The 21,634-nt window shown below is 37.9% G+C and overlaps 1 protein-coding gene across 1 annotated transcript in view; it reads left to right on the top strand.

Annotated features, from left to right (window-relative positions):
* The window catches only part of LOC127448657 (plexin-A1-like), a 204,745-nt gene that overhangs the window by 29,269 nt on the left and 153,842 nt on the right, over positions 1 to 21,634 (top strand). The window contains exon 2 of the mRNA XM_051711354.1: positions 20,157 to 21,516. Within this exon, the coding sequence (XP_051567314.1) occupies positions 20,341 to 21,516 (1,176 nt within the window). The 5' untranslated portion in view covers positions 20,157 to 20,340. The remainder of the gene's footprint in view (positions 1 to 20,156; positions 21,517 to 21,634) is intronic.

Below are 21,634 nucleotides of genomic sequence, written 5' to 3'. Positions count from 1 at the left end.
TAATGAAGGTAGAGATCGAACTGCAGCGACAGTTTATTCAGGCTAACCCGTTTAACTGTGTTGCAGGTGGTTCATCTTCACAGAGAAGCTCATTGAAGTTTGTTTGCTTTTGTGGTTGTTTTTGGAGCAAAGGTTTTTGTGGTAGAAACTGCACCTTGGTGGAGAATTGGACATATTATTTGTTGTTTTTTTAAGTCTTTTCAGAGGTGGAGAAAGTTCCTAAATTTTGATACAATTTCAGATTTTTTATTTAATATTTTTGTTTAGCTTTACTGAATATTAAAGACCAGAGACATTAATTTAGAGCATAAACAGGGTCTGTTTTGATTTCATGTTGACTTAAAGAGCTTTAGTGGTTAATTGAATCCTAACAAGCTTGTTTTTCTGGGGTGGTAGTTTATTTTAGTTTGTTTTTAATTTTAGTTTTATTCATTCAGATGTAAAAAAAAAAAATATTTTACTGTACTCACCAGTTTAGGCACAATTACTTTTTTATTTATTTCTTTATTTTTTCTCCCCAATTTGGAATGCCCAATTCCCAATGCGCTCTAAGTCCTCGTGGTGGCGTAGTGACTCAATCCGTGTGGTGGAGGATGAATCTCAGTTGCCTCTGCGTCTGAGACCGCCAATCCACGCATCTCATCACGTGGCTTTTTGGGCGCGTTACCACGGAGATGTAGCGCATGTGGAGGCTTCACGCTATTCTCCGCGGCATCCACACACGACTCACCACGCACCAACCAAGAGCGAACCACATTATAGCGATCACGAGGAGGTTAACCCAACGTGACTCTACCCACCCTAGCAACCAGGCCAATTTGGTTGCTTAGGAGACCTGGCTGGAGTCACTCAGCACGCCCTGGATTCGAACTCCAGGGGTGGTAGTCAGCGTCTTTACTTGCTGAGCTACCCAGGCCCCCACACAATTACATCTTAATGAGCTTGTTGTTTTTCTGATACAATACTAATAGTATTAATGGGGTGATTAATTTAATACTTAATTTGATAACATTTTTAACTGTAGTTTAAATTATATAAATTTTTCCTACATTCAAACATAAAAAATAGATCTTGCTTTTTAGGTTTTAGAACTTTAGTTTAGCACAATCTTATCGTAGGCACAATCTTGGCAGAGATGAAAATGTCAAGCCTCATTGTATTTTTTTTTTTATAACCCTTTGAGTGCACTTTGACCCATTCACCCGCCACTGCTCATGGTGGGCCGACCAGCTTCAGGAGACATGCAGGCCAGGACTGTATCTCACACTCATAAAACGGGTGTGATCAAACTGATTGACACATTTTGATGGAATTCGGTTGGTCATAGTTTTGTTTTCTGTCCAGTGAGGTGGCATGCATTCTTTTATCACAAATCACGGATGAGTAATCTAAATTTCTTACTGCACATTGCAGACAATGTTTAAATGAATAAATGTTGTGACTGAATGATACCGGAAGCTCGTCCACCCTCAGTCTCTCCCTGTCAGTTTCTCTGTTTCTCAAGCGTTTCTCACGGCCAAGGGAATGTTGCGCATCTGGTTTTATTATCTGTTGTGGGATTGTCCCAGATTACACCGGGTGACCAGGTCACTCCCTCTCGTGCCTTTCCGCTCTGATCCAACAGGTTTGTGCGTGGGGTGTCGTCAGGCTGCGGTACAGCAGCTGTCCTGGAGATTGCTCACACAGCTTTGTTGGCTCGGGTAGTGGATGAACGGGTCGTGCCAGACAGAAACAAAAGAACCAGGCCAAATCATTTTGTCACTGGCAGCGGCTCTACACACACTCGCACTAACACACACAACATGCACAAACACACGCCAACAGAAGCACAGTCTAGTTTCTTGGTTAACATTTTGGTGGGCGTTTAGATATTTTGAGAAAAGCCAATATTGATTCTGAATAAACTGACATTGCCCACTGTTTTATACTTGTATGTCTTGTACAGTCTAAAAAGTAGGGCTTGGTATTGATACATATTTCCCAATTTGATTTGATTCATTTTCGAATAAATTCTGATTTATACTGAAAATAAAGTTTAATAAGTTTCAGTTATGAAGTTATTTATCAGTTTTTATCAGTTTTTATCAGTTATTTTCAGTATTTCATTGAAATATATATTATATCCATTTTGCTTGCATAGGAAAAAATTCTCGGCTAATGCTGTTAATTATGCAGAGGTTCTTCTAACTTGGAACAATGCAAATATGTTAATTACAATATTTGTGGTCAACTTTGGCTTCTTACAAATGTACAAATTCCATATATATTTATTGCATAGGGCCCTATGAAATCCATTAGATTTTTTCCCAAATTCTGTATTTTCCGTTTTATTTTTTCTGAATTCCTTTTTTTAAAGTTTAATTTTATCATAAATAACTGTCTAATCAAATGAATTATATATATATATATATATATATATATATATATATGTAATTACTATTGATTCATTATTATTATTATTATTACTATTATTTACTAATACTACATTGTATATAACATTTTACTAAACATTAGTAAAATATTTCTTCTTCAATTTCACGCTTCAAGTTAAATAGATTGTTTTATCTTGGTGGCAAGCCAAATGAAAGATTTTTAGTTTATATGTTTTATTGTATAACCCTAACCCTAACGTCAGCTTCCCACTTCCGGCTAAGCAGTTCACTGTATAGCTTAATGTGCTCAAACCGTTAAAGGCTTTGATTTAATTAAATATATAGTCTGAATGTGCTGCGCGCTTTACCGTGAACGAGTGGTCTGCTGTTTGTCATCTATAGCACACAAAGAGCACACAGGATTATGTCAGTGAATGAGTGGCCGGCTTCACACAGTCATTTTGAAGAGTGCACCACATGAAGACTGCATATTTATTTGTATCTCAGCCTTTTGTGGTTTAATCATTATACTTGTGTATATTACAATTTTACTTTGATTAATTGTGCATTCATACATAAATTTTATACCAAAAATGTCAGCTTCCGTGATGTTCTGTGTTTTATAATAAATTCTCAGTTCAGCGAGTGTCTCACAGAAGTGATTCGGATGAGCGAAAATTGTCTAATGGCATCTTTTCCGCATCCATGCTATGTGTGATAAGAACTAAATGATTCTATTTTTGTTGTTTTTCATCAACAGCTGATGAACTACACTACCCATGATCCTCAAGAGAAAGATCCACCAATCAGAGAAACGCGCCAAAAGAGCTCTGCAGCGACTGCTCACTCCCATGACGGGAACTCGATCAAACTACTTGTATATATCTGAAAATATATTCTTTCTAATACTTATAATCAAGAAATTTTATTTCGATTAGGCTACATTATTCGCAGTGCTTCATTGGATTGTTGGTTTATTCCCCCTTTAAAGACGTTAAGCACACAGTTTTGTACTTTTGTCTTTTTGTCCAAATTTCAAATACTTTTTTGCTTCAAATCAAACTTTGTAATGTTATGATTCACCATGGAGCTCGTTGGTTTGATTCATGTCTTACCAAAATCCCTATGGAAGAAATGAATGGGATGGCTGAAAAAGTGTGCGGGCACTGCCACGCTCTGTTCCATTTGGTTATGCATACTTTTAGTCACTCTGCCATTTAATCTCCAAAATGACTAATTAGTTATTAGTAGTGATTGACCGATATTGGTTTTTTAATGACCTTTTTTAATATCCAGAGAGCAGGGTGGTCGATGGGCTGAAACAATGTTGATATATCACACAATTTAATATAGTAAATAACAAACATAAAATTCCTAAAAAAACAGAAACTCTTATATAGCACTATATTTACTCAATTTCACACAAAACTAAAAAATAATATTGTATTTTAAATGGCAGATAGCAGTTGCTTCAGATTTCTGTTTAGTCATAAACATTTTTATTTATTTGCAAATTGTTACTATATTAGGAAGAAGGAAATATCAGTACACATAGTAGTCCAGCAACCATGGATAGCATGTCCACATTAACAGTCGCATTTACTCCAAAAATACAGAATCAAACCAATTGTACATTCAGTACATAGTGAATAAGACATTTACTTATAGCACACGTGAAGCGCTTTTACCTTGGGCTGCATCCGAAAATGTAGGCACCTTATTTTCATCGTATCTCCATATACAGCCTCCGGAGGTAGCATTTTCCTGGTTTCAGACGCAGCCTTGAAGTTGCACACACACGCTCGTGCGGATCCATCTGCTGACAGTTTAAACGGCCTGAATCGCCTACTTAGATTGTCACAGATCAGACCGTCATGATTTGTGAATCAGAGGAACTTTTGATCCTGATCCTGAAGTTTTTGATTCTGGCTGATGGAATATGCATTTCAGAGGAAGATATTAGATGAGCGCTCGATGGAGGAAAAAAAACGCTGGATTTTCGTGAGGTTCGTGAATGACATCTGTTTAAACGAGATGTCTGCATATTTGCAGATGGTATATAATAGAAGTTTTATTCATATTTGCCTTTTATCATTAGATAAGAAAGTTAAAGGTGACAGGGAACTGTAGAGGAGTGACTGTTAGAATACATGCTTTAGAGGTAAATAAATGAGCGCTCCACATGATGCTGGATCTGCTGAAGTTGTGTGAGGTTGGTTTATTACATCTGTTTAAAAGAGATATGCGCATATTTGCAGACGGTATATGATATTAGTTTTATTGATATTTGCCTTTTTGTCATTAGACAAGACAGTTAAAAGTGACAGGGAACTGTTGAGGAGAGAGAGGGAGAATGAAACAGGCGAGCACATTAACATTATGAGCTCAAACGCGTCTGCCGCGGCTCTGTTATGTGGACCGTTCAGATGACATTGTTACACACACCGGTCTATTATTGTAGTAACACGATGGCATGTAACAACAAAACAAACCGTGACTGGTCGTTTACATGTCTCAGTTGCTTCACATGCAAGCAGGTGATTCTCTGCGCCCTCAAGAAACAAATAGGCCAAAAGGGAAAATTTATCGGCCGATGCAGGTAATTAAAAAAGTCAGAATATCAGCCGATTTATCGGCCTCGGTGATATATCGGTCAACCACTGGTTATTAGAATATGTCTGGTGAAACTGTGAGCTGGCTAATGTTTTATATCCTGAATGAATCAATACGCTGTTGTGGGTTTATGCCTTTCCTGTAATAGTTAACATCAGTCATTGTGTCCTGTGTGAATGTATCATTCAGTGTCAAAGAGTGGAGAATGACTGTGTATTATCACAACACACGGTTTATATATGTAATCCCCGAAACCACTGACACACATGACAGCAAACGCCGTCCCTCATGTTGTGGGTGTGTGTTTAAGCTCAGAGATCCTTTATTTTAAAGAGACAAAGAGATGCTTTATTTTCCAGTATGCCAACTAACCGTAGTTGTTACTGCAGAGTTATATTTTTATTAGATTTTTTTAATGTTTTGGATGATGTTATTATTATTTAGCCTACTGATATTTGGTCATGTTTAAAATTAGAGTTTATATTAACAGACCAGGTGAGAAAACAGCTGGAATGTGTAGTATTTTTAAGCACATTTATTGATTGACTTCAGTAGATACATATTGTCTTCAGATAGCACGCATGCAATTTCTCTCTGCATCGGTCTCTTGTGTTTTCCTGATCGCAGGGTGCCGTCCAATCACATCGCACCCAGCCTGTTTTCATCGCTGGAGGTTCAGATGAGAAATCAGCATGTTGACTGCAGGAGACGCAAATGTGTTGCACAGTGATGGCTTCTGTCTCTGCCAGTTGTATAAACCTCTTAGAAGGGTGAGACACTGCTCACATGATCTTATATACAGCAAGTCTGATTGAATATGGGGTATCAAGGTACATAAACTTCACATACTTGACAGTGCTGCAGAAAAAATACACACTTGGGCATCTTCTTTCTCTCATTTGTTCAGCCTCTTTCTGAAAGTATACACTGATCGCTCTTGTTTGTGTCAGTCAGGAGAAAGAGATGATGTCACCAGTGTTTTGGTCTGTATTTCCTTGATGTAAATCTTTGATCAGTTAGAGGTGTTACAAAATCGAGTCCAGTGTGCAAGAAAAACCACATGCTGATATCATGCACACATGTAAATAAAACTTCTTTGTGCGCGTTAGCGGTGAAGAAGTCAAGCTGGTCGGTCTAGTTGAGTCAGGAAGTTTTTCGCGCTCCGAGCTGGTTGGTAAAATGCATGTGGTAATTTTGTTGCTGGTTGTTGCTTGTTAAAAGCTGGAGAGCCACAAACCACACAGTTATATACTGGATACGAACACACTCTTTCTCATGGTATCACTGCTACCCTGTTATTGTTAATGTATTGATTGTGTTTTTTTTTTGTTTTGTTTTTTCTCCCAATTACGAATGCCCAATTCCCAATGTGCTTTTAAGTCCTCGTGGTCGCGTAGTGATTTGCCTCAGTCCGGGTGGCGGAGGACGAATCCCAGTTGCCTCCACGTTTGAGATCGTCAACCCGCGCATCTTATCACGTGGTTTGTTGAGCGCGTTGCCACGGAGGCATAGCGCGTGTGGAGGCTTCACGCCATCCACCGCGGCAAACACGCTCAACTCACCACGCGGCTCACCGAGAATGAACCACATTATAGCGGTCACGAGGAGGTTACCCCATGTGACTCTACCCTCCCTAGCAACCGGGCCAATTTGGTTGCTTGGGAGACCTGGCTGGAGTCACTCAGCACGCCCTGGGATTCGAACTAGCGAACTCCAGGGGTGGTAGCCAGTGTCTTTACCACTGTCTTTACCTCTGTTTTATTATTAATATTATTATGGATGATCTGCATTTTAAGCTGTTTGAAGCCGATCAGTGTAGCCCGATTCCCAAACAAATGTCTCTAATTAGACGCTTCTTTTGAACTTAAAGCAAAAACATTCAGCGCTACCTCCGGAATGAATGGCTCTTAATTGCTGGTCCTTTTTGGGGAATAAAAAACATCGACATTTTAATTCAGATTTGAACTTTTAGAAAAAAATACGGTTAATTACAACACAACTCATAATGTCTGTGTAAACACACCTTTTGCAAGCTCTGTTCTGTTAGAATATGAAATGATCTCATCATTAGGTAACAGGCTGCTGAGGGCAGTAAATCCAACGAGGATTGCATTTCTTTTTTCCAAATATTTCTCCCTCAAAAGTAGAGGTCATGTTAAAAAAACATATTACCACAGTACCATGTCCAAAAAACATGGTAATGGCATTCTTTTTTTCTTTTTCCTTTTTTTTTTTTTTTTTTGCATCTCTAAACTAGAGTAATTCTACTCTCAGTCTTCTTTTTCTACCATTAAAGTTTTTGCGGGTCTAATTGAGTGACATCACCTTTCGCTGAAGTGACCATCAGCACCTGCTATAAACAAAACACTTTGTCTCTCTCTCTGTCTGTCTGCATTGGCACAAATCTGCAAGTCAATTTGCAACAGTTTAATTTGTTTTTAAGATGCAAATGTGGCCTTTCTGATAATGAGAATGCTGAACAGAGACCAGAGAGCTCACACACTCATTCATTATCTCAGAGTAATCGTGTCAACACACACACATACACACTTGTGCACGAATCCACAGCAAATGAGACGCTGAAGAGAATAGAATTATATGTGTGTAAAGGTCACAAATGAGAGTTGAGATGAAATGAGAGACAAGAAAACAAATGGAACATTTCACTCGCTTTGTCTCACCTGGGTCTTTTGTGAAATAATTTAAGACAAACTGTTCTGCTTTTCTCCTCCTTAGTCTACAATTTGGTGGTTTTAAGGACGTTAACGTAAATGCCTTTGATTTGCGGTTCTAGACAAATCATGTTACTGAGAAGGACTTCTGGAGATTTCTGCATGAAGTCCTTTGACTGTCAAGTCATAATACAAAAAAGCTGAGGCATAGTCAACATACACTTTGTCTCTGTTGATCCAGTAGTTAAAGGTTATAGGTTATTGTTTGTGATTAATAAAACATTATTTGTTGTGCAGCTGTAGGATGTTTTCATTTCAGAGGACAACATTTTGATATGGACAATATTTAGTGTCTGTCAAATTTAGTGTCTGTCAGACTGTCATTATATAATGATATTTATACAACAGTTAATGTAGGTCCATAAATTGGTAGCTTGGTAGATACACTATATGGCCAAAAGTTTGTGGACACCATATGTGCTTGACGAACATTTGATTTCAAAACCTTAAGCATCAATTTCCCCCTTTGCTGTAATAACAGCTTCCACTCTTTTGGGAAGGCTTTCCACTATACTGTATGTAGTAACATGGCTGCAGGGATTTGCTCTCATTCAGACACAAGACTATCAGTGAGGTCAGGAACTGATGTTGGTCGATGGGGCCTGACTTACAGCTGCTGTTCCAGTTCACATCAAAAATGATCAGTGGGTTTCAGGTCTGGGCTTTGTGCAGGCCAGTCAATTTCTTCCACGCCAGACACAGTAAACCATTTCTGTATGGACCTCATTTTGTTCACAGGGGCATTGTCATGCTGGAACAGAAAAGGGCTATCACCAAACAGTTGCCACAAATTTGGAAGCACAAAAAGCCCAAGCCATTACATAAAGAAACATTAAGATTTTTCTTTACTGGATTTAATGTAACCAAATTCATTAATTAGAAGGGGGTGTCCACAAACTTTTGGCCATATAGTGTACATGGATAGTAAGGCTGCGCGATATTTTGAATATTTACAAATATATTACCACATATATTTGATTTTAGTGATGTTAAAGTGATACAATTTTTTAATTAAGTTAAAATTAAAATTTAATATTGTTATTTTTAAAAGATGATATCTTTTAAGCAATATTGTGATGGTTTTATTGCGCTTTTGATTTGGCCACTATGGGCCTCATTCATGAAAATTTCGCAAATATACAAAAGAATTGGGAGTAATTTCCACGTAAAATGGAGCTTCCCGAAAACTTTCCGCCGGATTCACGAACGCTTCGAATTCCACAGATTTGTTAGTACATCTTGTGTATGTTATGTAAATTCTAGGGCTGCAACAACTAATCGATAAAATTGATTATTATCGATAAAGGTAATCATCGACAACGAATTTCATTATCGATTGGTTGGATATATGCCACGAGCACGCAGAAGCTCTGTCAGTGACTTCACTTTACAGCCTGGTGAAAAATGTGTTGCATGATGAAACTCATTTGAAAAACAATGGAGACGAGTTGAAGTGAAAAAAACATGACCCAAGATGTGCAGCGCATGAGAGCACTTTATAAACACTTCAAAGAAGATCATAATAAGCATACAGTTTAATCCGGAGAGGTTGCTGCATCAAGAGCGTTGACCGAGTGATTGTGCTGTTTGATGCGCTTAAGAGTTGTTTCTCTCCAGCTCATGACTTCCATTTTACTGCTATTTTCTGTTTTCTAATGTATGCATGTTATGAATTCAAAATCAGGCCCGTGTTTCCACGTATTTTGCAAAACTGTTTGTTTTTATCACGTGCGAGTCTCTGTTAAACTTCACTAAGCGAGTGAGCGCTCGCATCCACATCAATCAAACCGATCGCAATGGAGAAAGGGAGCGCAATAACTTTGATTAAACTCGTGCAACATCATACCGTGCTTTCAGTTTCAATGTAATCTATTTTGCAGCTTTCATTGATGTCACGCTGATGTCTCAGAGGTCAAAGTATGCGGTTTAAAATGTTTTAGATCGTTTCTCAACATGTGAGCACATGTAATACAGTAATACCGGGATGCGACTTTTCAGCACGAGAGTGAATCTGCACTGCGTTTACAGATGATTGTACTATATTAAACTGTATATAATGCTGAATATAACATATAATAAAGCTAAGGGTCCTGATATTTGAAAGTCCTCCTGATAATGCCAAATGTAATGTCTGATTTCACCAGTAAATTTATAACAAACATTATTTCACTGGATAATCATACACATCATTTTGAAAAGAATAGTTGTAATCAGCAATAATACTTTTTTATACATATTAATTTAAAATGTATCAGTAATCAGTGACTGTGTACAAGCATATGTATCTAACATAATTATGTTAGCTGGGCAGAATTATTAATATTTTTATTCTGATGTCACCATTGCCCTCTGCTGGGCTGTTTTTTTTGTCCCACTCCATCCTGATGGATCATTTGACTCTTTAATGAACAGTACTTTTTGTTCTGCAAAGTTTTACAAGTAATAAAAGGAACTGTTTTACATACAGTATGTACTGAAAATAATAATAATAATAAATTCAAATGTAACTTTTCATGATTCAGGCTTTGTTCAAAGTTTTGTGAGAGTATAGAATCATGCATTCAGTAATGTAAATCGAACCAAATCCTTGCGCCCTTTATCATTTCTGTTTTTAAAAAAATATTGTAATAAAATACAGGAAATAAAATTTCTTTTTTATCCGATTACTCTAAGAAATAATTGTAGATTAATCGGTTATCAAAATAATCATTAGTTGCAGCCATAGTGAATTCCAAACATTCGTAAATAGAGCGTGCATGCACGTTCATTCACAATTATCATAATCCACGGCCATGAAAATGCCATGAAGGCTTTAGACTCGCTAGTAAATGAGAATAGGAAGCTTTTAACATATATGCGAACAGTAATAAAAACTTTTTTTTTGTATTTTTTTTTTGTATGGAGTGCATTCACATCGTAAAATATTGATTTAGCAAAAAAATCGCATTTAAAAAGAAAGTGAGGAATTTACAGTCATCTTTGCTGTTATCAGAGGTTGTTGTATTGTATACACACCTGCCTGCGATATGTTCATTTATGGTTTTACCACTGACCATACGTCAACTGAATGCGGTTTACCAATGCCTATACTTAATTATGAAATCTAAATAATAGAGCTTATATCAAAAAACAAAAAACGCCAGTCACGTTAGAGGGCATTATTATTATTATTTCTCTTAAGAAAATCAAATGCAAACCCATGTCAAGAACGTCTACTGGAAATAAGCAGAGTTGGGGGAAAGAAACTATACTTTGAAAAAAATGCAAGCAGCAAAGAAAGTTTCTAAATAAAAGCTTATTTTTATTTATTATTATGTTATTTTTTTAAGGTTAATTTCACTAATTCAATTATTAATGATTTTTTCCATTACTTATTTAATTTTACTTCTATTAAAATGTAGTCATGGCAGTTTGTCTGAAAGAAGTTTGTCAGGAAGCTTAAAGCTGTATTCGAAGGGATAGGGCTGGACATTAGGGGTGAGGGGGCTTTTTTACTCTGCTTGAGGGGTCAGGCATTAAAGAGATGTGTAAACAACACCTGTTTATTTACCATCCCCTCCTCGCACATCCTGTTTTACCCCTCACCTACAAGAATTTACCATCGGACAAAATGCCAAAGTTGTGGTTGCTACTTTAAAATTGTGGTAATGTGGTACATTTTTGTAATGCGTACACATACAGATCAGAAGTGTTGGATTGTCCTGTGCATTAATATATCTGCACATCTACATAAACACAGATCACTGTTTCTTAAGTGAAAAGCTGGAGAAACAAGCATGTTCAGTCATGGCATCAGTTTGTTTATCTAAAGCTAATTTACAGTGTTTAATTAGTGGCATAACGAGCTGTGAAATGAGTGTGTCATTGATGATTGGCCACTTCCTATGCTCTTCGTATCATATCCTGCCCCGTCCTCGATCGCTTAGAGTTTGTCAGTAATCACACAGCTGTGAAATGAGCATGTGTGTTTGCTGCATGGATAGTGTTTTGGAATGGAATTGTCGTACACCATACTAGGGCTGAACGATTAACTGAAATAACATTGAAATCGCAATATGAACCAGTGGGATTATCAAACCGCAAGGGCTGCGATTTAATTAAATAAATAAATAGTCTCCACGTGCTTCCCACTGTGCTGGGCCTACGTGGACGGCTGTTTTGTCTGTGGTGTGTAGTGCTTTTTTAAATGCATGTAAGTGGGGTCAGTGTATTACACATATGATTTCATGCGTGGCTGCGTGGTCCCGTGGTGTTTATATTTGCGTACTATTGTTTATTCAGATGAACGTGGTACCTTCAGTCGTTTGGAAATTGCCCCCAAGTATGAACCAGACATGTGGAGGTCCACAATTTTTTTTCTGAGGTTTTTTGATTTTCCCATGATGTCAAGCAAAGAGGCATTGAGTCTGAAGGTAGGCCTTAAAATACATCCAAAGATACACCTCCAGTTCAGTACACCTCCTATCAGAAGCTAATTGTCGAAAGGCTTGACATCATTTTCTGGAATTTTCCAAGCTGCTTAAAGGTGCAGTTAACTTATTGTATGTAAACTTCTGACCAACTGGAATTGTGAGTAGATGTCCTAAACGACTTGCCAAAAATATAGTTTGCTAATATTAAATCTGTGGATTGGTTAAAAAATTTGTTTTAATGACTTCAACCTAAGTGTATGCAAACTTCTGACTTCAACTGTATGTATGGTGTGTTTAGTGTTATATAACTATAGTATGTGTATGTATATTATAAAGGTGATACTTCAATTTGAGGAACTGTTCTGTCTCATTGGATGATTTTAAAGTAATAATACTTTTTAAGAAAATAATTATAGCTTTATAGGATATATTCTTTTAGCTTTAAAAAGTACAGTAGTATGTAGTGTAGGGCTGTCGTGGTGAAGGAATTTCCCTTGCGGTGATTTTGAGTGGCTTAGCATATGCGGTTTTAGCGCCATTTTTTTAATTTTTCATTTATCCTGATTTTATATAAATCTGCTTATATAAATAAGCTCTGTTGTTGGGATATTATTATTATGTAGCCTATATTGTTGCTTTTTAAATGACAAAGATGACACAGTTTTAAAACAAATTAAATACTTGTTTATTGTTAAATTCAGAACACAGAAGGGCAACAAGGTGCAATAAGAACGCAAGGTAGGCTACATGCCTTTTCTCCTTTATGAAAAAAAAGAAGGATTAAGCCTAGCCAGCCTAGGCTAAATATTAATTGTCAAATGAAAATAAAGCAAATTGTTAAGGCTTGTTTAGTGCAAATCTACGGAGCCAAATCACAATGGAACACAGTCTTAATGAATTAAAAAAGAGCCAGTATTTGTGCAACTGTAACCGTGCAAAACTAATGCAATATAAAAGGCACTGGATATTGTAAAAAAATAAATGAAAACGAAATATTCCTTTCTTTAGCATAAGGAATAAAGTCTATATGATTTAGACCTGGGTTGTCATGTCCTTGTTGCATGCTAGGAAAACCAACATGTTCAACTTTTGTGGTTTCAGAGGATTGGAGAGGGGTAACAATGTTCCCGGTGGCACTAAAAACTCTCTATGATGGCGTGCTCGTTGCAAAAATGCACATGTACTTGCGGGCGACGTTGGAGAGCAGAGGAAATCTACCCTGGTTATCACGCTACCAGGCGAGTGGATCTGCGTTGGAGACTATGGGCTCCTCCTGTAGGTAGCGTGTGCATTCAGTATCTGCTCGAGCTCTCTTATGTATGGACGCGGAGGTGGTTGTCCGTGACTTCAACAGGTCTCCAAGAGTCTTTATTTTTGCTGCAGGTGGCACCACCGCTTGCGCAAAGTGCTCTTTGTCTCTAACCGCTGACACATTGGCACCGCTCCCTCTGTCCTCCACTCGCAGCATCTCTTAGATGAGTGTGTATTTTGTCTCCTCAGTGTCATCGATATGATCCCCCCTATATCTAGGGACCAGCAAGCAGGCCTTTGCCAACAGTTTTTGTAAGGCAGCTGGTTTGTATCTCCTGGAGAACACTGCACATCTTTCGCTTGATGTCCTATGTTAAGGTGGTGTCCCCATCTGATGGTTTCAGAACATCTCCAGTCAGGAGTTTCAGGACTGGTTTGACTGATGACACGGTAACATAGCTCTAGCCAGACAGCAGATCCGTAAACTCAGCCGCGGGTTTCAAGGCCGCATTCACAGACTCAAGGACAGCGATGTCCTGCCAGCTTGGAATTAGATGCTGGTGTCGCTGGTCATGCCCCATCTTGTAGCGCAGTCCTGCACAGAGTATTGGCCATTAAATTATTGAACTGAAATTGGCCTACATCTATTAAGTAATTAGCAACAGAATACAGGCAGGCTGCAATGCCATATTCATTAAATATCCTGCACAGAGTAGCCTACTGGCTGTTAAATTATTGAACTGAAATTAGCATAATTTATTTTTATTAACAAAATAACAATATAGGCTACATTTTAAAATATTATTCATTTCAATAAATTTTTATTAAATGAAAAAATACATTTAAATCATCCCAGCAAGCCAGCAACAGGGGCTGTTTAGCTTAGAGGCTGTATTTGACAACTCGTGCAAAGGCTTTAGCCACTCCTAACTGTCGGTTGGCACCTTGAGGCTGTTCCGCGACTTGGTGCTGGTTGTGGCAGCTGTGCTTCGATAGCTGGATGTTAGGTAGTTAGGTGAGACCTCAAATTCGATGCATTTCCCCGTTTCACAGGGACCTTTCTGGAGCAGATTTTGCATATTGCCTCATCTAAATTGGCTGGCTCTACCTTTTCATTCGGTTGAAAGCCGAAATGTTCCCAAACTGGCGAAATTACATTTGGTTTTGGGACCAGAGCAGCTGCCATTGTTTCAGTCTTAAAAAACAAGGACTGAAACTCAACAGCACCGGATGCGAACAGAAAGTTGGAGGGAAAAATTACACTCTTAACTCTTGTTTTCATTATTAATTTATTTAACATTCAATACACATTTATGAAGTGTAAAACAAGGAGGGCATAGCCTCATGAAAAAAATGTGAACATAGCGGTTGCGGCGGTTGCTTGCCATACTCTGCAGTTGGCTTGTCAGTAGCATGGTATTACAATATTGCGGTTATCGCGACAGCCCTAATGTAGTGCAGTGAGAAATGCTTCAAGCTGTACTATTCTACATTGTCGCATGAGTGGCATCCAGTTTTAATCTCGGAAATAGTTATTTTGCATCAAATGTTAAGGGTTAGGTAAAAAGATTTTCTGATTTATCACGATTCTTAAAATCACAAGATCGTTCTTTTATGCCAGGGGTGCTTATTACATCAGTTGCGATTGACCAGTCGTGTTACATTTCATTACTTTTTTTTTTTTCAATTTCTGAATGTTTAGGAGTACTTGAATACATTTTCTTAATTTGTATATTTGTTTTATTGTTTTTATTTGTTATTTTGCTTGTTATTGATTTTTTTGTTTTTTGTTTTTTGTTATCGTTTTATTATGGCCAGTTACTTGTTTTGAAAAATTACTTTAGTCATTGAAAGTCTTTGCTCAAATTAGTATTTTGTTTGTGTTATATAAATTGGTATTGAGAATAGTCTAATTGCTTTCATATGTAAGCAAAATGGTCTTTATAACAGAAATACCCAAATTAAGCAGTATCTAAATCAAATTGGATGGAAAACAGAATCGAATTGAGGGCTTGTGAATCATTATTAATGAATTGTTAGTTTGCTTTCATACGTAAGCGAAGTGGACATTATAGCTAAAATATGCCCAAATTAATTGGAATCAATCGAATCTTGAATCATTATTGAGAATCGTCAAATGTCTTTCATATGTAAGCAAATCAAATCAAATCACTTTTATTGTCACACAACCATATACACAAGTGCAATAGTGTGTGGAATTCTTGGAATGGGCATTATAACTCAAATGTACCCAAATTAATAGGAATTGATAATCAAATTTAATCGGAATCAAATCGAGGGCTTGTGAATCAGAATCTGTGTTGTGAATCGTTAAATGGGTTTCAGATAAAGGACATTATAACTGAAACAGACCCAAATTAATTCGGAATCTAATTAAATCCAATCGAAATTGAATCATAGGGAATCATGAATTGGTATTGAGAATCATCAAATTGGGTTCATATGTAACCAAATTAACTGGAATCATTAATCAAATCAAATTCAATCAGATTCGGAATCAAACCGAGGGCTTGTAAATCGGAATCTGTATTTAGAATTGTTAAATTGGTTTCAGCAAAATGGACATTATAACTGAAATAGACCCTAATTAATTCAGAATCTAATCAAATAGAAACTGAATCATATACAAATCGTGAATCAGAATCAGTATTGAGAATTGTCAAATTTCTTTCATCTGTAAGCAAACTGAAATATACCCAAATTAATTGGAATCAATAATCAAATTAAATTGAATCGGAATAGGAATCAAGCTGAGGGCTTGTGATTTGGAATTGTTATTGATAATCGTTAATTTTTTTCCAGCTATTTGGACATTATAAAGGAAATAGTCCCAAATTAATCATAATCTAATCAAATCGGAATTTAATTGAGGTCTTGTGAATTGGAATCTAATCAAATCTGGAAATCTGTGTTGATGCTCAGCCTTACTAATTCTTCTAAAAAAAAAAAGTCTTAACTTTAGGCAGTGTGATGGAATAATGAGTCAAATGGAAATGGAAGGTGTAAACAAGGCATTCTGAATGCCTATCTGTGTGTATTGTGTGTCTGAAAATACCTGTTTGTGGATATAGCGCCCGTTTATGTGCATATGTGTGTTTTTGCATGCAAACAGCATCTCGTGTGTTTCAGAGTGTATTCTGTATGTTTTCTCTCTCTATCTGAGAGGCGAGTGTTGTAATTGATATGCCACAAGTAATAAATCAGTGGGCCGCTCTGCCACCGCTCGCCATTATCTGTGGAGATGGGTTTACAGGTCTGTCTGCAGTGTGTAAATTTATGCTCTGCTTTCTACAGCAGAGGAGTTGTGAAAAGACTCGCAGGATTAACTCTGTCCTCAGGCAGTGGGAAAAATGGGGAATGAATTGAGTTCCATATTAACTCAGTATCATGTTTCTTATGCTGACAGGTTTTTTGAAAACCTGTCAAGAACAAGGCCAGGTCATATTTCAACCCAAAATCAAAAGAAGAAAATAAGTAATTATATATTGCATAACGAAAATGAAGCGTATTTTTAGGACGATTAATATTTTTTGCATTGTGACATTATTTTCATGACAGTTACACACATTTTTCCGTAAAAGTCTTATCAATGTAATGCATTGCTAAATTGTACTTTTTTATTATTAATTCTCATTCTCTATGGTGATTTTTGAGACGTATTTTTTTTTTATTTAAATCTACATAAATGCAGTACAACTGTTATTACTTTTATGTACCTTTCTCTTCTTTTTTTCTATGACTGTATTGATAAAATGCTGATGCTTTTGTAAGACGACATTTTTTTTTTAAATGTAAAAAAAAAACACAGGTCACAAAATGCAAAATCAGGTCATAAAATTCTTATTACATTTTATTATATAATAATAATAATAATAATAAAATGTATAAATAATATATATAAATATAATAAAATGTAAATATAAAAATAAAAATGCCATTCTAGTCTGAATGAGAGGTGTTAACGTTGTGAAATCAATGCGTTTTCTAACAAAAATGTATAAATGTGGATGTGGCCAAAGATTATAATGTCTTTGCACTATAGATCCACTGATTGTCATCATTTAACCTGGTGCTGATCGTTTGAAGTGGGTTTCACTCATGGGAAATCTATGAATCTAAAAGCTCAAGATGAAAGAAACCCTCCAGAGATGTTGGAAAAAATGTATTTTATCTATTAATGAGATTGATAATTCAGTCATCAGACATGTCTGAGGCAGAATGGTATAAAGTTTTTTTTTTCTTTGTTCTTTTTTTCTTCCTCCCTTATACTTGGTATAAGGTAAAAGAATCTCTAACAGAATAAAGTATTTTGTAATCGCTTCACTCGCCATGAGTACTTCTGTTTGTAGAATGCAGGTCTGATCACATTTTCTCTGTTCCATTGGCAGATAACAATAGGAGAGCACACAGATGCAATTTATTTTGATGTTTACGGTTGACTCTGTCATGAGCGATACGCTCAAATGAAGAAAAATTAGTTTTGAGAAAATCTCCTTCAGGTTTGTGTCTCTCTCCATTTTCCTTTTGCTCTGTGTTACATATACATGCACACAATAGCACACACTATCTCAGAGCACAGATGTCATGACTTCGCTTACAGAAAGGTGCTGTTGTGGTGCCATGGTTAGACGTTAATAGCCATTTACAGTAGTAGCAGTAACTTACTAGGAATTATGGTCTTTTGGTGGAAACTGATTACTACTTGTATTTTATTTCATCTCTGATGAAAAATAAAGTAATTCAAATGTTTTTATAAGAAATATTCTGATAGTGGCTCATTTCTGAAGTCTGAATTTGTATTGTTCTAATAGTCTTCTGCTGATGGACAGAGGAACATTTTCCCTTTTCCCATCCATTTGCTCCCATGTTTCTGGAGATTTGCAGAATGACGCCACTTCCCATCATCCCATCCTTGGGGAATGATGGACTGATAAGCAGCCTTCAGTCACCCGTGCAGGAAAATAGCAATGGGGATAAGAAATGGACGAAGAAAAGGACAGTGAAAGGAAAACATTCCTCCTAATTTCTCTCTTCCCGTCTCCTCTATCTTTTTATTTCCTTTATTTTTCACAGTTTTCACTGGCCTCCGGCTCAAGCCTGTTACTGAGATTTTCCTGTTTTTTTTGTTTTCTTTTCACCCCCTTTTCTCCCCAATTTTGAATGCCCAATTCCCAATGCGCTCTAAGTCCTCGTGGTGGCATAGTGACTCGCCTCAATCCGGGTGGCAGAGTTGCCTCCACGTCTGAGACCATCAATCCGCATATCTTATCACGTGACTTGTTGAGCGCGTAACCGTGGAGACCTAACGCGTGTGGAGGCTTCACGCTATTCTCCACGGCATCCACGCACAACTCACCACGTGCCCCACCAAGAGCGAGAACCACATTATAGCGACCACGAGGAGGTTACCCTAATGTGACTCTACCCACCCTAGCAATCGGGCTAATTGGTTGCTTAGGAAGCCTGACTGGAGACACTCAGCACTCCTTGGATTCGAACTTGCGACTCCAGGTGTGGTAGTGTTTTTTGTTGTTGTTAATTTTTCTCTCTCATGAAGCTGGAAAGCGTTCCAGTGAAAATGGTGAACTCTGATTTGATGCATTTTCCATTCCTTGGAAAATGAAAACGATTCTGTTGTGATATGGAGTTTGTGTTTTATTCTAATAACTATGTTAGTAAGTAGTCATTTAATAAACCAGCTTTAGATGGTTTGCTGGTCTTAGCTGGTACCCTATTTTGGTCAGACTTGTCTATTTGCTGGTTTTAGAGGGGTTGTGGGCGCTTGTTAGTTTTGCCTGATGAGGAAACTAGCTTAAGACCAGCTTCCCCATGCTTGGAGACCATTTCAAGCAAGTGAAGCATGGTTAGCAGACAATTTCACCCAAAGATATGTCCAGTACGCTTACAGGGACAACCCCCCTGCAATAACTTGGTTAAGTTTCTTTATCAAAGGCACAATGTTGTTGCCCCATGCAGGGTTCGAACCTAATACCTTTGGGATACCAACTTGGATCTTCATTCACTGTGCCACACAACCCCTTGGCTTTGTTGTTGTGCCATCTCAGACATCTACACTTAAACTTATGGTCCTATTCATACTAATACTCTGAGTAGATAAATCTTAAGATAAAGTGTCCCAATAGTTTTGAAGTCCACATATTAACTGTAAGGCTGTATGGTCTGTCACCACATTGCAACAAAATATAATATATATTCATTTTGCGTACAAATATCAGTGAATTGTCAATGCGCTGATGTGTAACTCTTTCTAGTTTTATACTGCAACAACTGTTCTCAAAATAAGAGCTGTGAATAGGAAAAGGGAAAAACATGCAATCCTCAAAGTGCAAATTTTCAGAACTCATTGACGTTGGACTTGATTGTTTTTTCAACAGCTCTATTCTAAAATTACGCCACCATGTACTGTACATGCATACTTCATCTACACAAATCTGCTGTCAGACAGTTTGTGATGATGGATGTGGCAGGCCCAACTCTATAGTTGCGGTGCTGTTAGTGACGAGTTTGTGTACAGTGTGTCTCTATTCCATCTTCACTCTCAGAGCTATCCGTCTTGGTAATTAAAAGTTGACACGGTTCACCTCATTTGACCACATGAGTCTAAATCATTTGTTGTGGTAGACAGAACGATACAGTCTTAAACTCTTTTCCCCTGCTCTTTGGCTTTGAAAAATTGATGCATAATCAATCGGATATGTTCCATTTGCACTCATATTGTGTTTTCTGCCCTGCAGGACCCCTGAATGCAGAATTGAGGTGGATGTTAAAGTGGAGGACTGTTTTGAGAGAAGGAAAGGAAACATTGGAACATTAAAGGCTGTTTTGCCTCCCTTTCTTGTTTGTTGAATTAATTGATTGCAGTCCCCGACTGAAGACAAATAACGTGGACCAACACAGCCTTGTTGGTCCAGTGCAATTATGTGGCCTCCACAGGGGCCGCATTGCACTATTCGCCCAGAAACGGTAGTGCTCCTTGGGTTGCTGACTATCTCTATATCACCTCACCTTTCTGAAGGAGCTCCAGAGCCTTTCAAGTCCTTCTCGCCACCGGACTGGGGTCTGACACATTTAGCCATCCATAACAAGACAGGAGATGTGTATGTTGGTGCAGTAAACTGGATCTACAAGTTCTCTAGCAACTTGACCAAGTTGAGGAGTCATATGACAGGTCCAGTGGTGGACAACGAGAAATGCTATCCACCTCCAAGTGTACAGTTATGCTCCCATGACCTTGCCCCAAACAGCAATGTGAACAAGCTGCTGCTAATAGACTATCCCCAAAACCGTCTCATTGCTTGCGGAAGCACCTCGCAAGGCATTTGCCAGTTTCTGCGGCTGGATGATCTATTTAAGCTTGGTGAACCACACCACCGTAAGGAGCACTATCTCTCCAGCGTCATTGAGTCTGGAACCATGTCTGGGGTCATCATCTCGGAGGGTCATTCCAGCAAGCTTTTCATCGGAACACCCATCGATGGAAAATCAGAGTACTTTCCAACCCTTTCCAGCCGTAAATTGATGGCCAATGAGGAGGATGCGGACATGTTCAGCTTTGTCCACCAGGACGAGTTTGTCTCTTCACAGCTCAAGATTCCCTCGGATACATTGTCCAAATTCCCAGCATTTGACATCTACTACATGTACAGCTTTAACAGTGAACAGTTTGTCTACTACTTGACTTTGCAGCTGGATACCCAACTAACTTCTCCTGATGCTAGCGGAGAACAGTTCTTCACCTCTAAGATTGTCAGACTTTGTATTGATGATCCCAGGTTCTACTCCTACGTGGAATTCCCTATTGGATGCACCAAGGATGGAGTGGAATATCGACTAATCCAGGATGCCTTCTTGAGCAAACCTGGAAGGCAACTTGCAAACTCTCTGGGAGTGTCCGAGCAGGAGGACATATTGTTTACGGTCTTCTCTCAAGGCCAGAAGAACCGGGCCAAGCCTCCTAAAGAGTCGGCACTTTGCCTGTTTACACTAACAAGAATCAAGGAAAAAATCAAGGAAAGGATTCAGTCATGCTATAGAGGAGAGGGCAGGCTGTCCTTGCCTTGGCTACTCAACAAGGAGCTACCATGCATCAACTCGGTAAGTCCACCTTCTGATGGCAGGCCATTAAGAAACACTGCATGGCTACGACAATTGATTAGTTAGGCTGGATGGATGGTTGTGCTTTGGTAATGTCCCCTCCAAGAGTTCAGCTCCC

The sequence above is a fragment of the Myxocyprinus asiaticus genome, chromosome 12, assembly GCF_019703515.2.
Source record: "Myxocyprinus asiaticus isolate MX2 ecotype Aquarium Trade chromosome 12, UBuf_Myxa_2, whole genome shotgun sequence".
NCBI classification, from domain to species: Eukaryota; Metazoa; Chordata; class Actinopteri; order Cypriniformes; family Catostomidae; genus Myxocyprinus; species Myxocyprinus asiaticus.
Note: the sequence above shows the minus strand (reverse complement) of the source record. Positions and strands in the feature narration are given on the sequence as shown.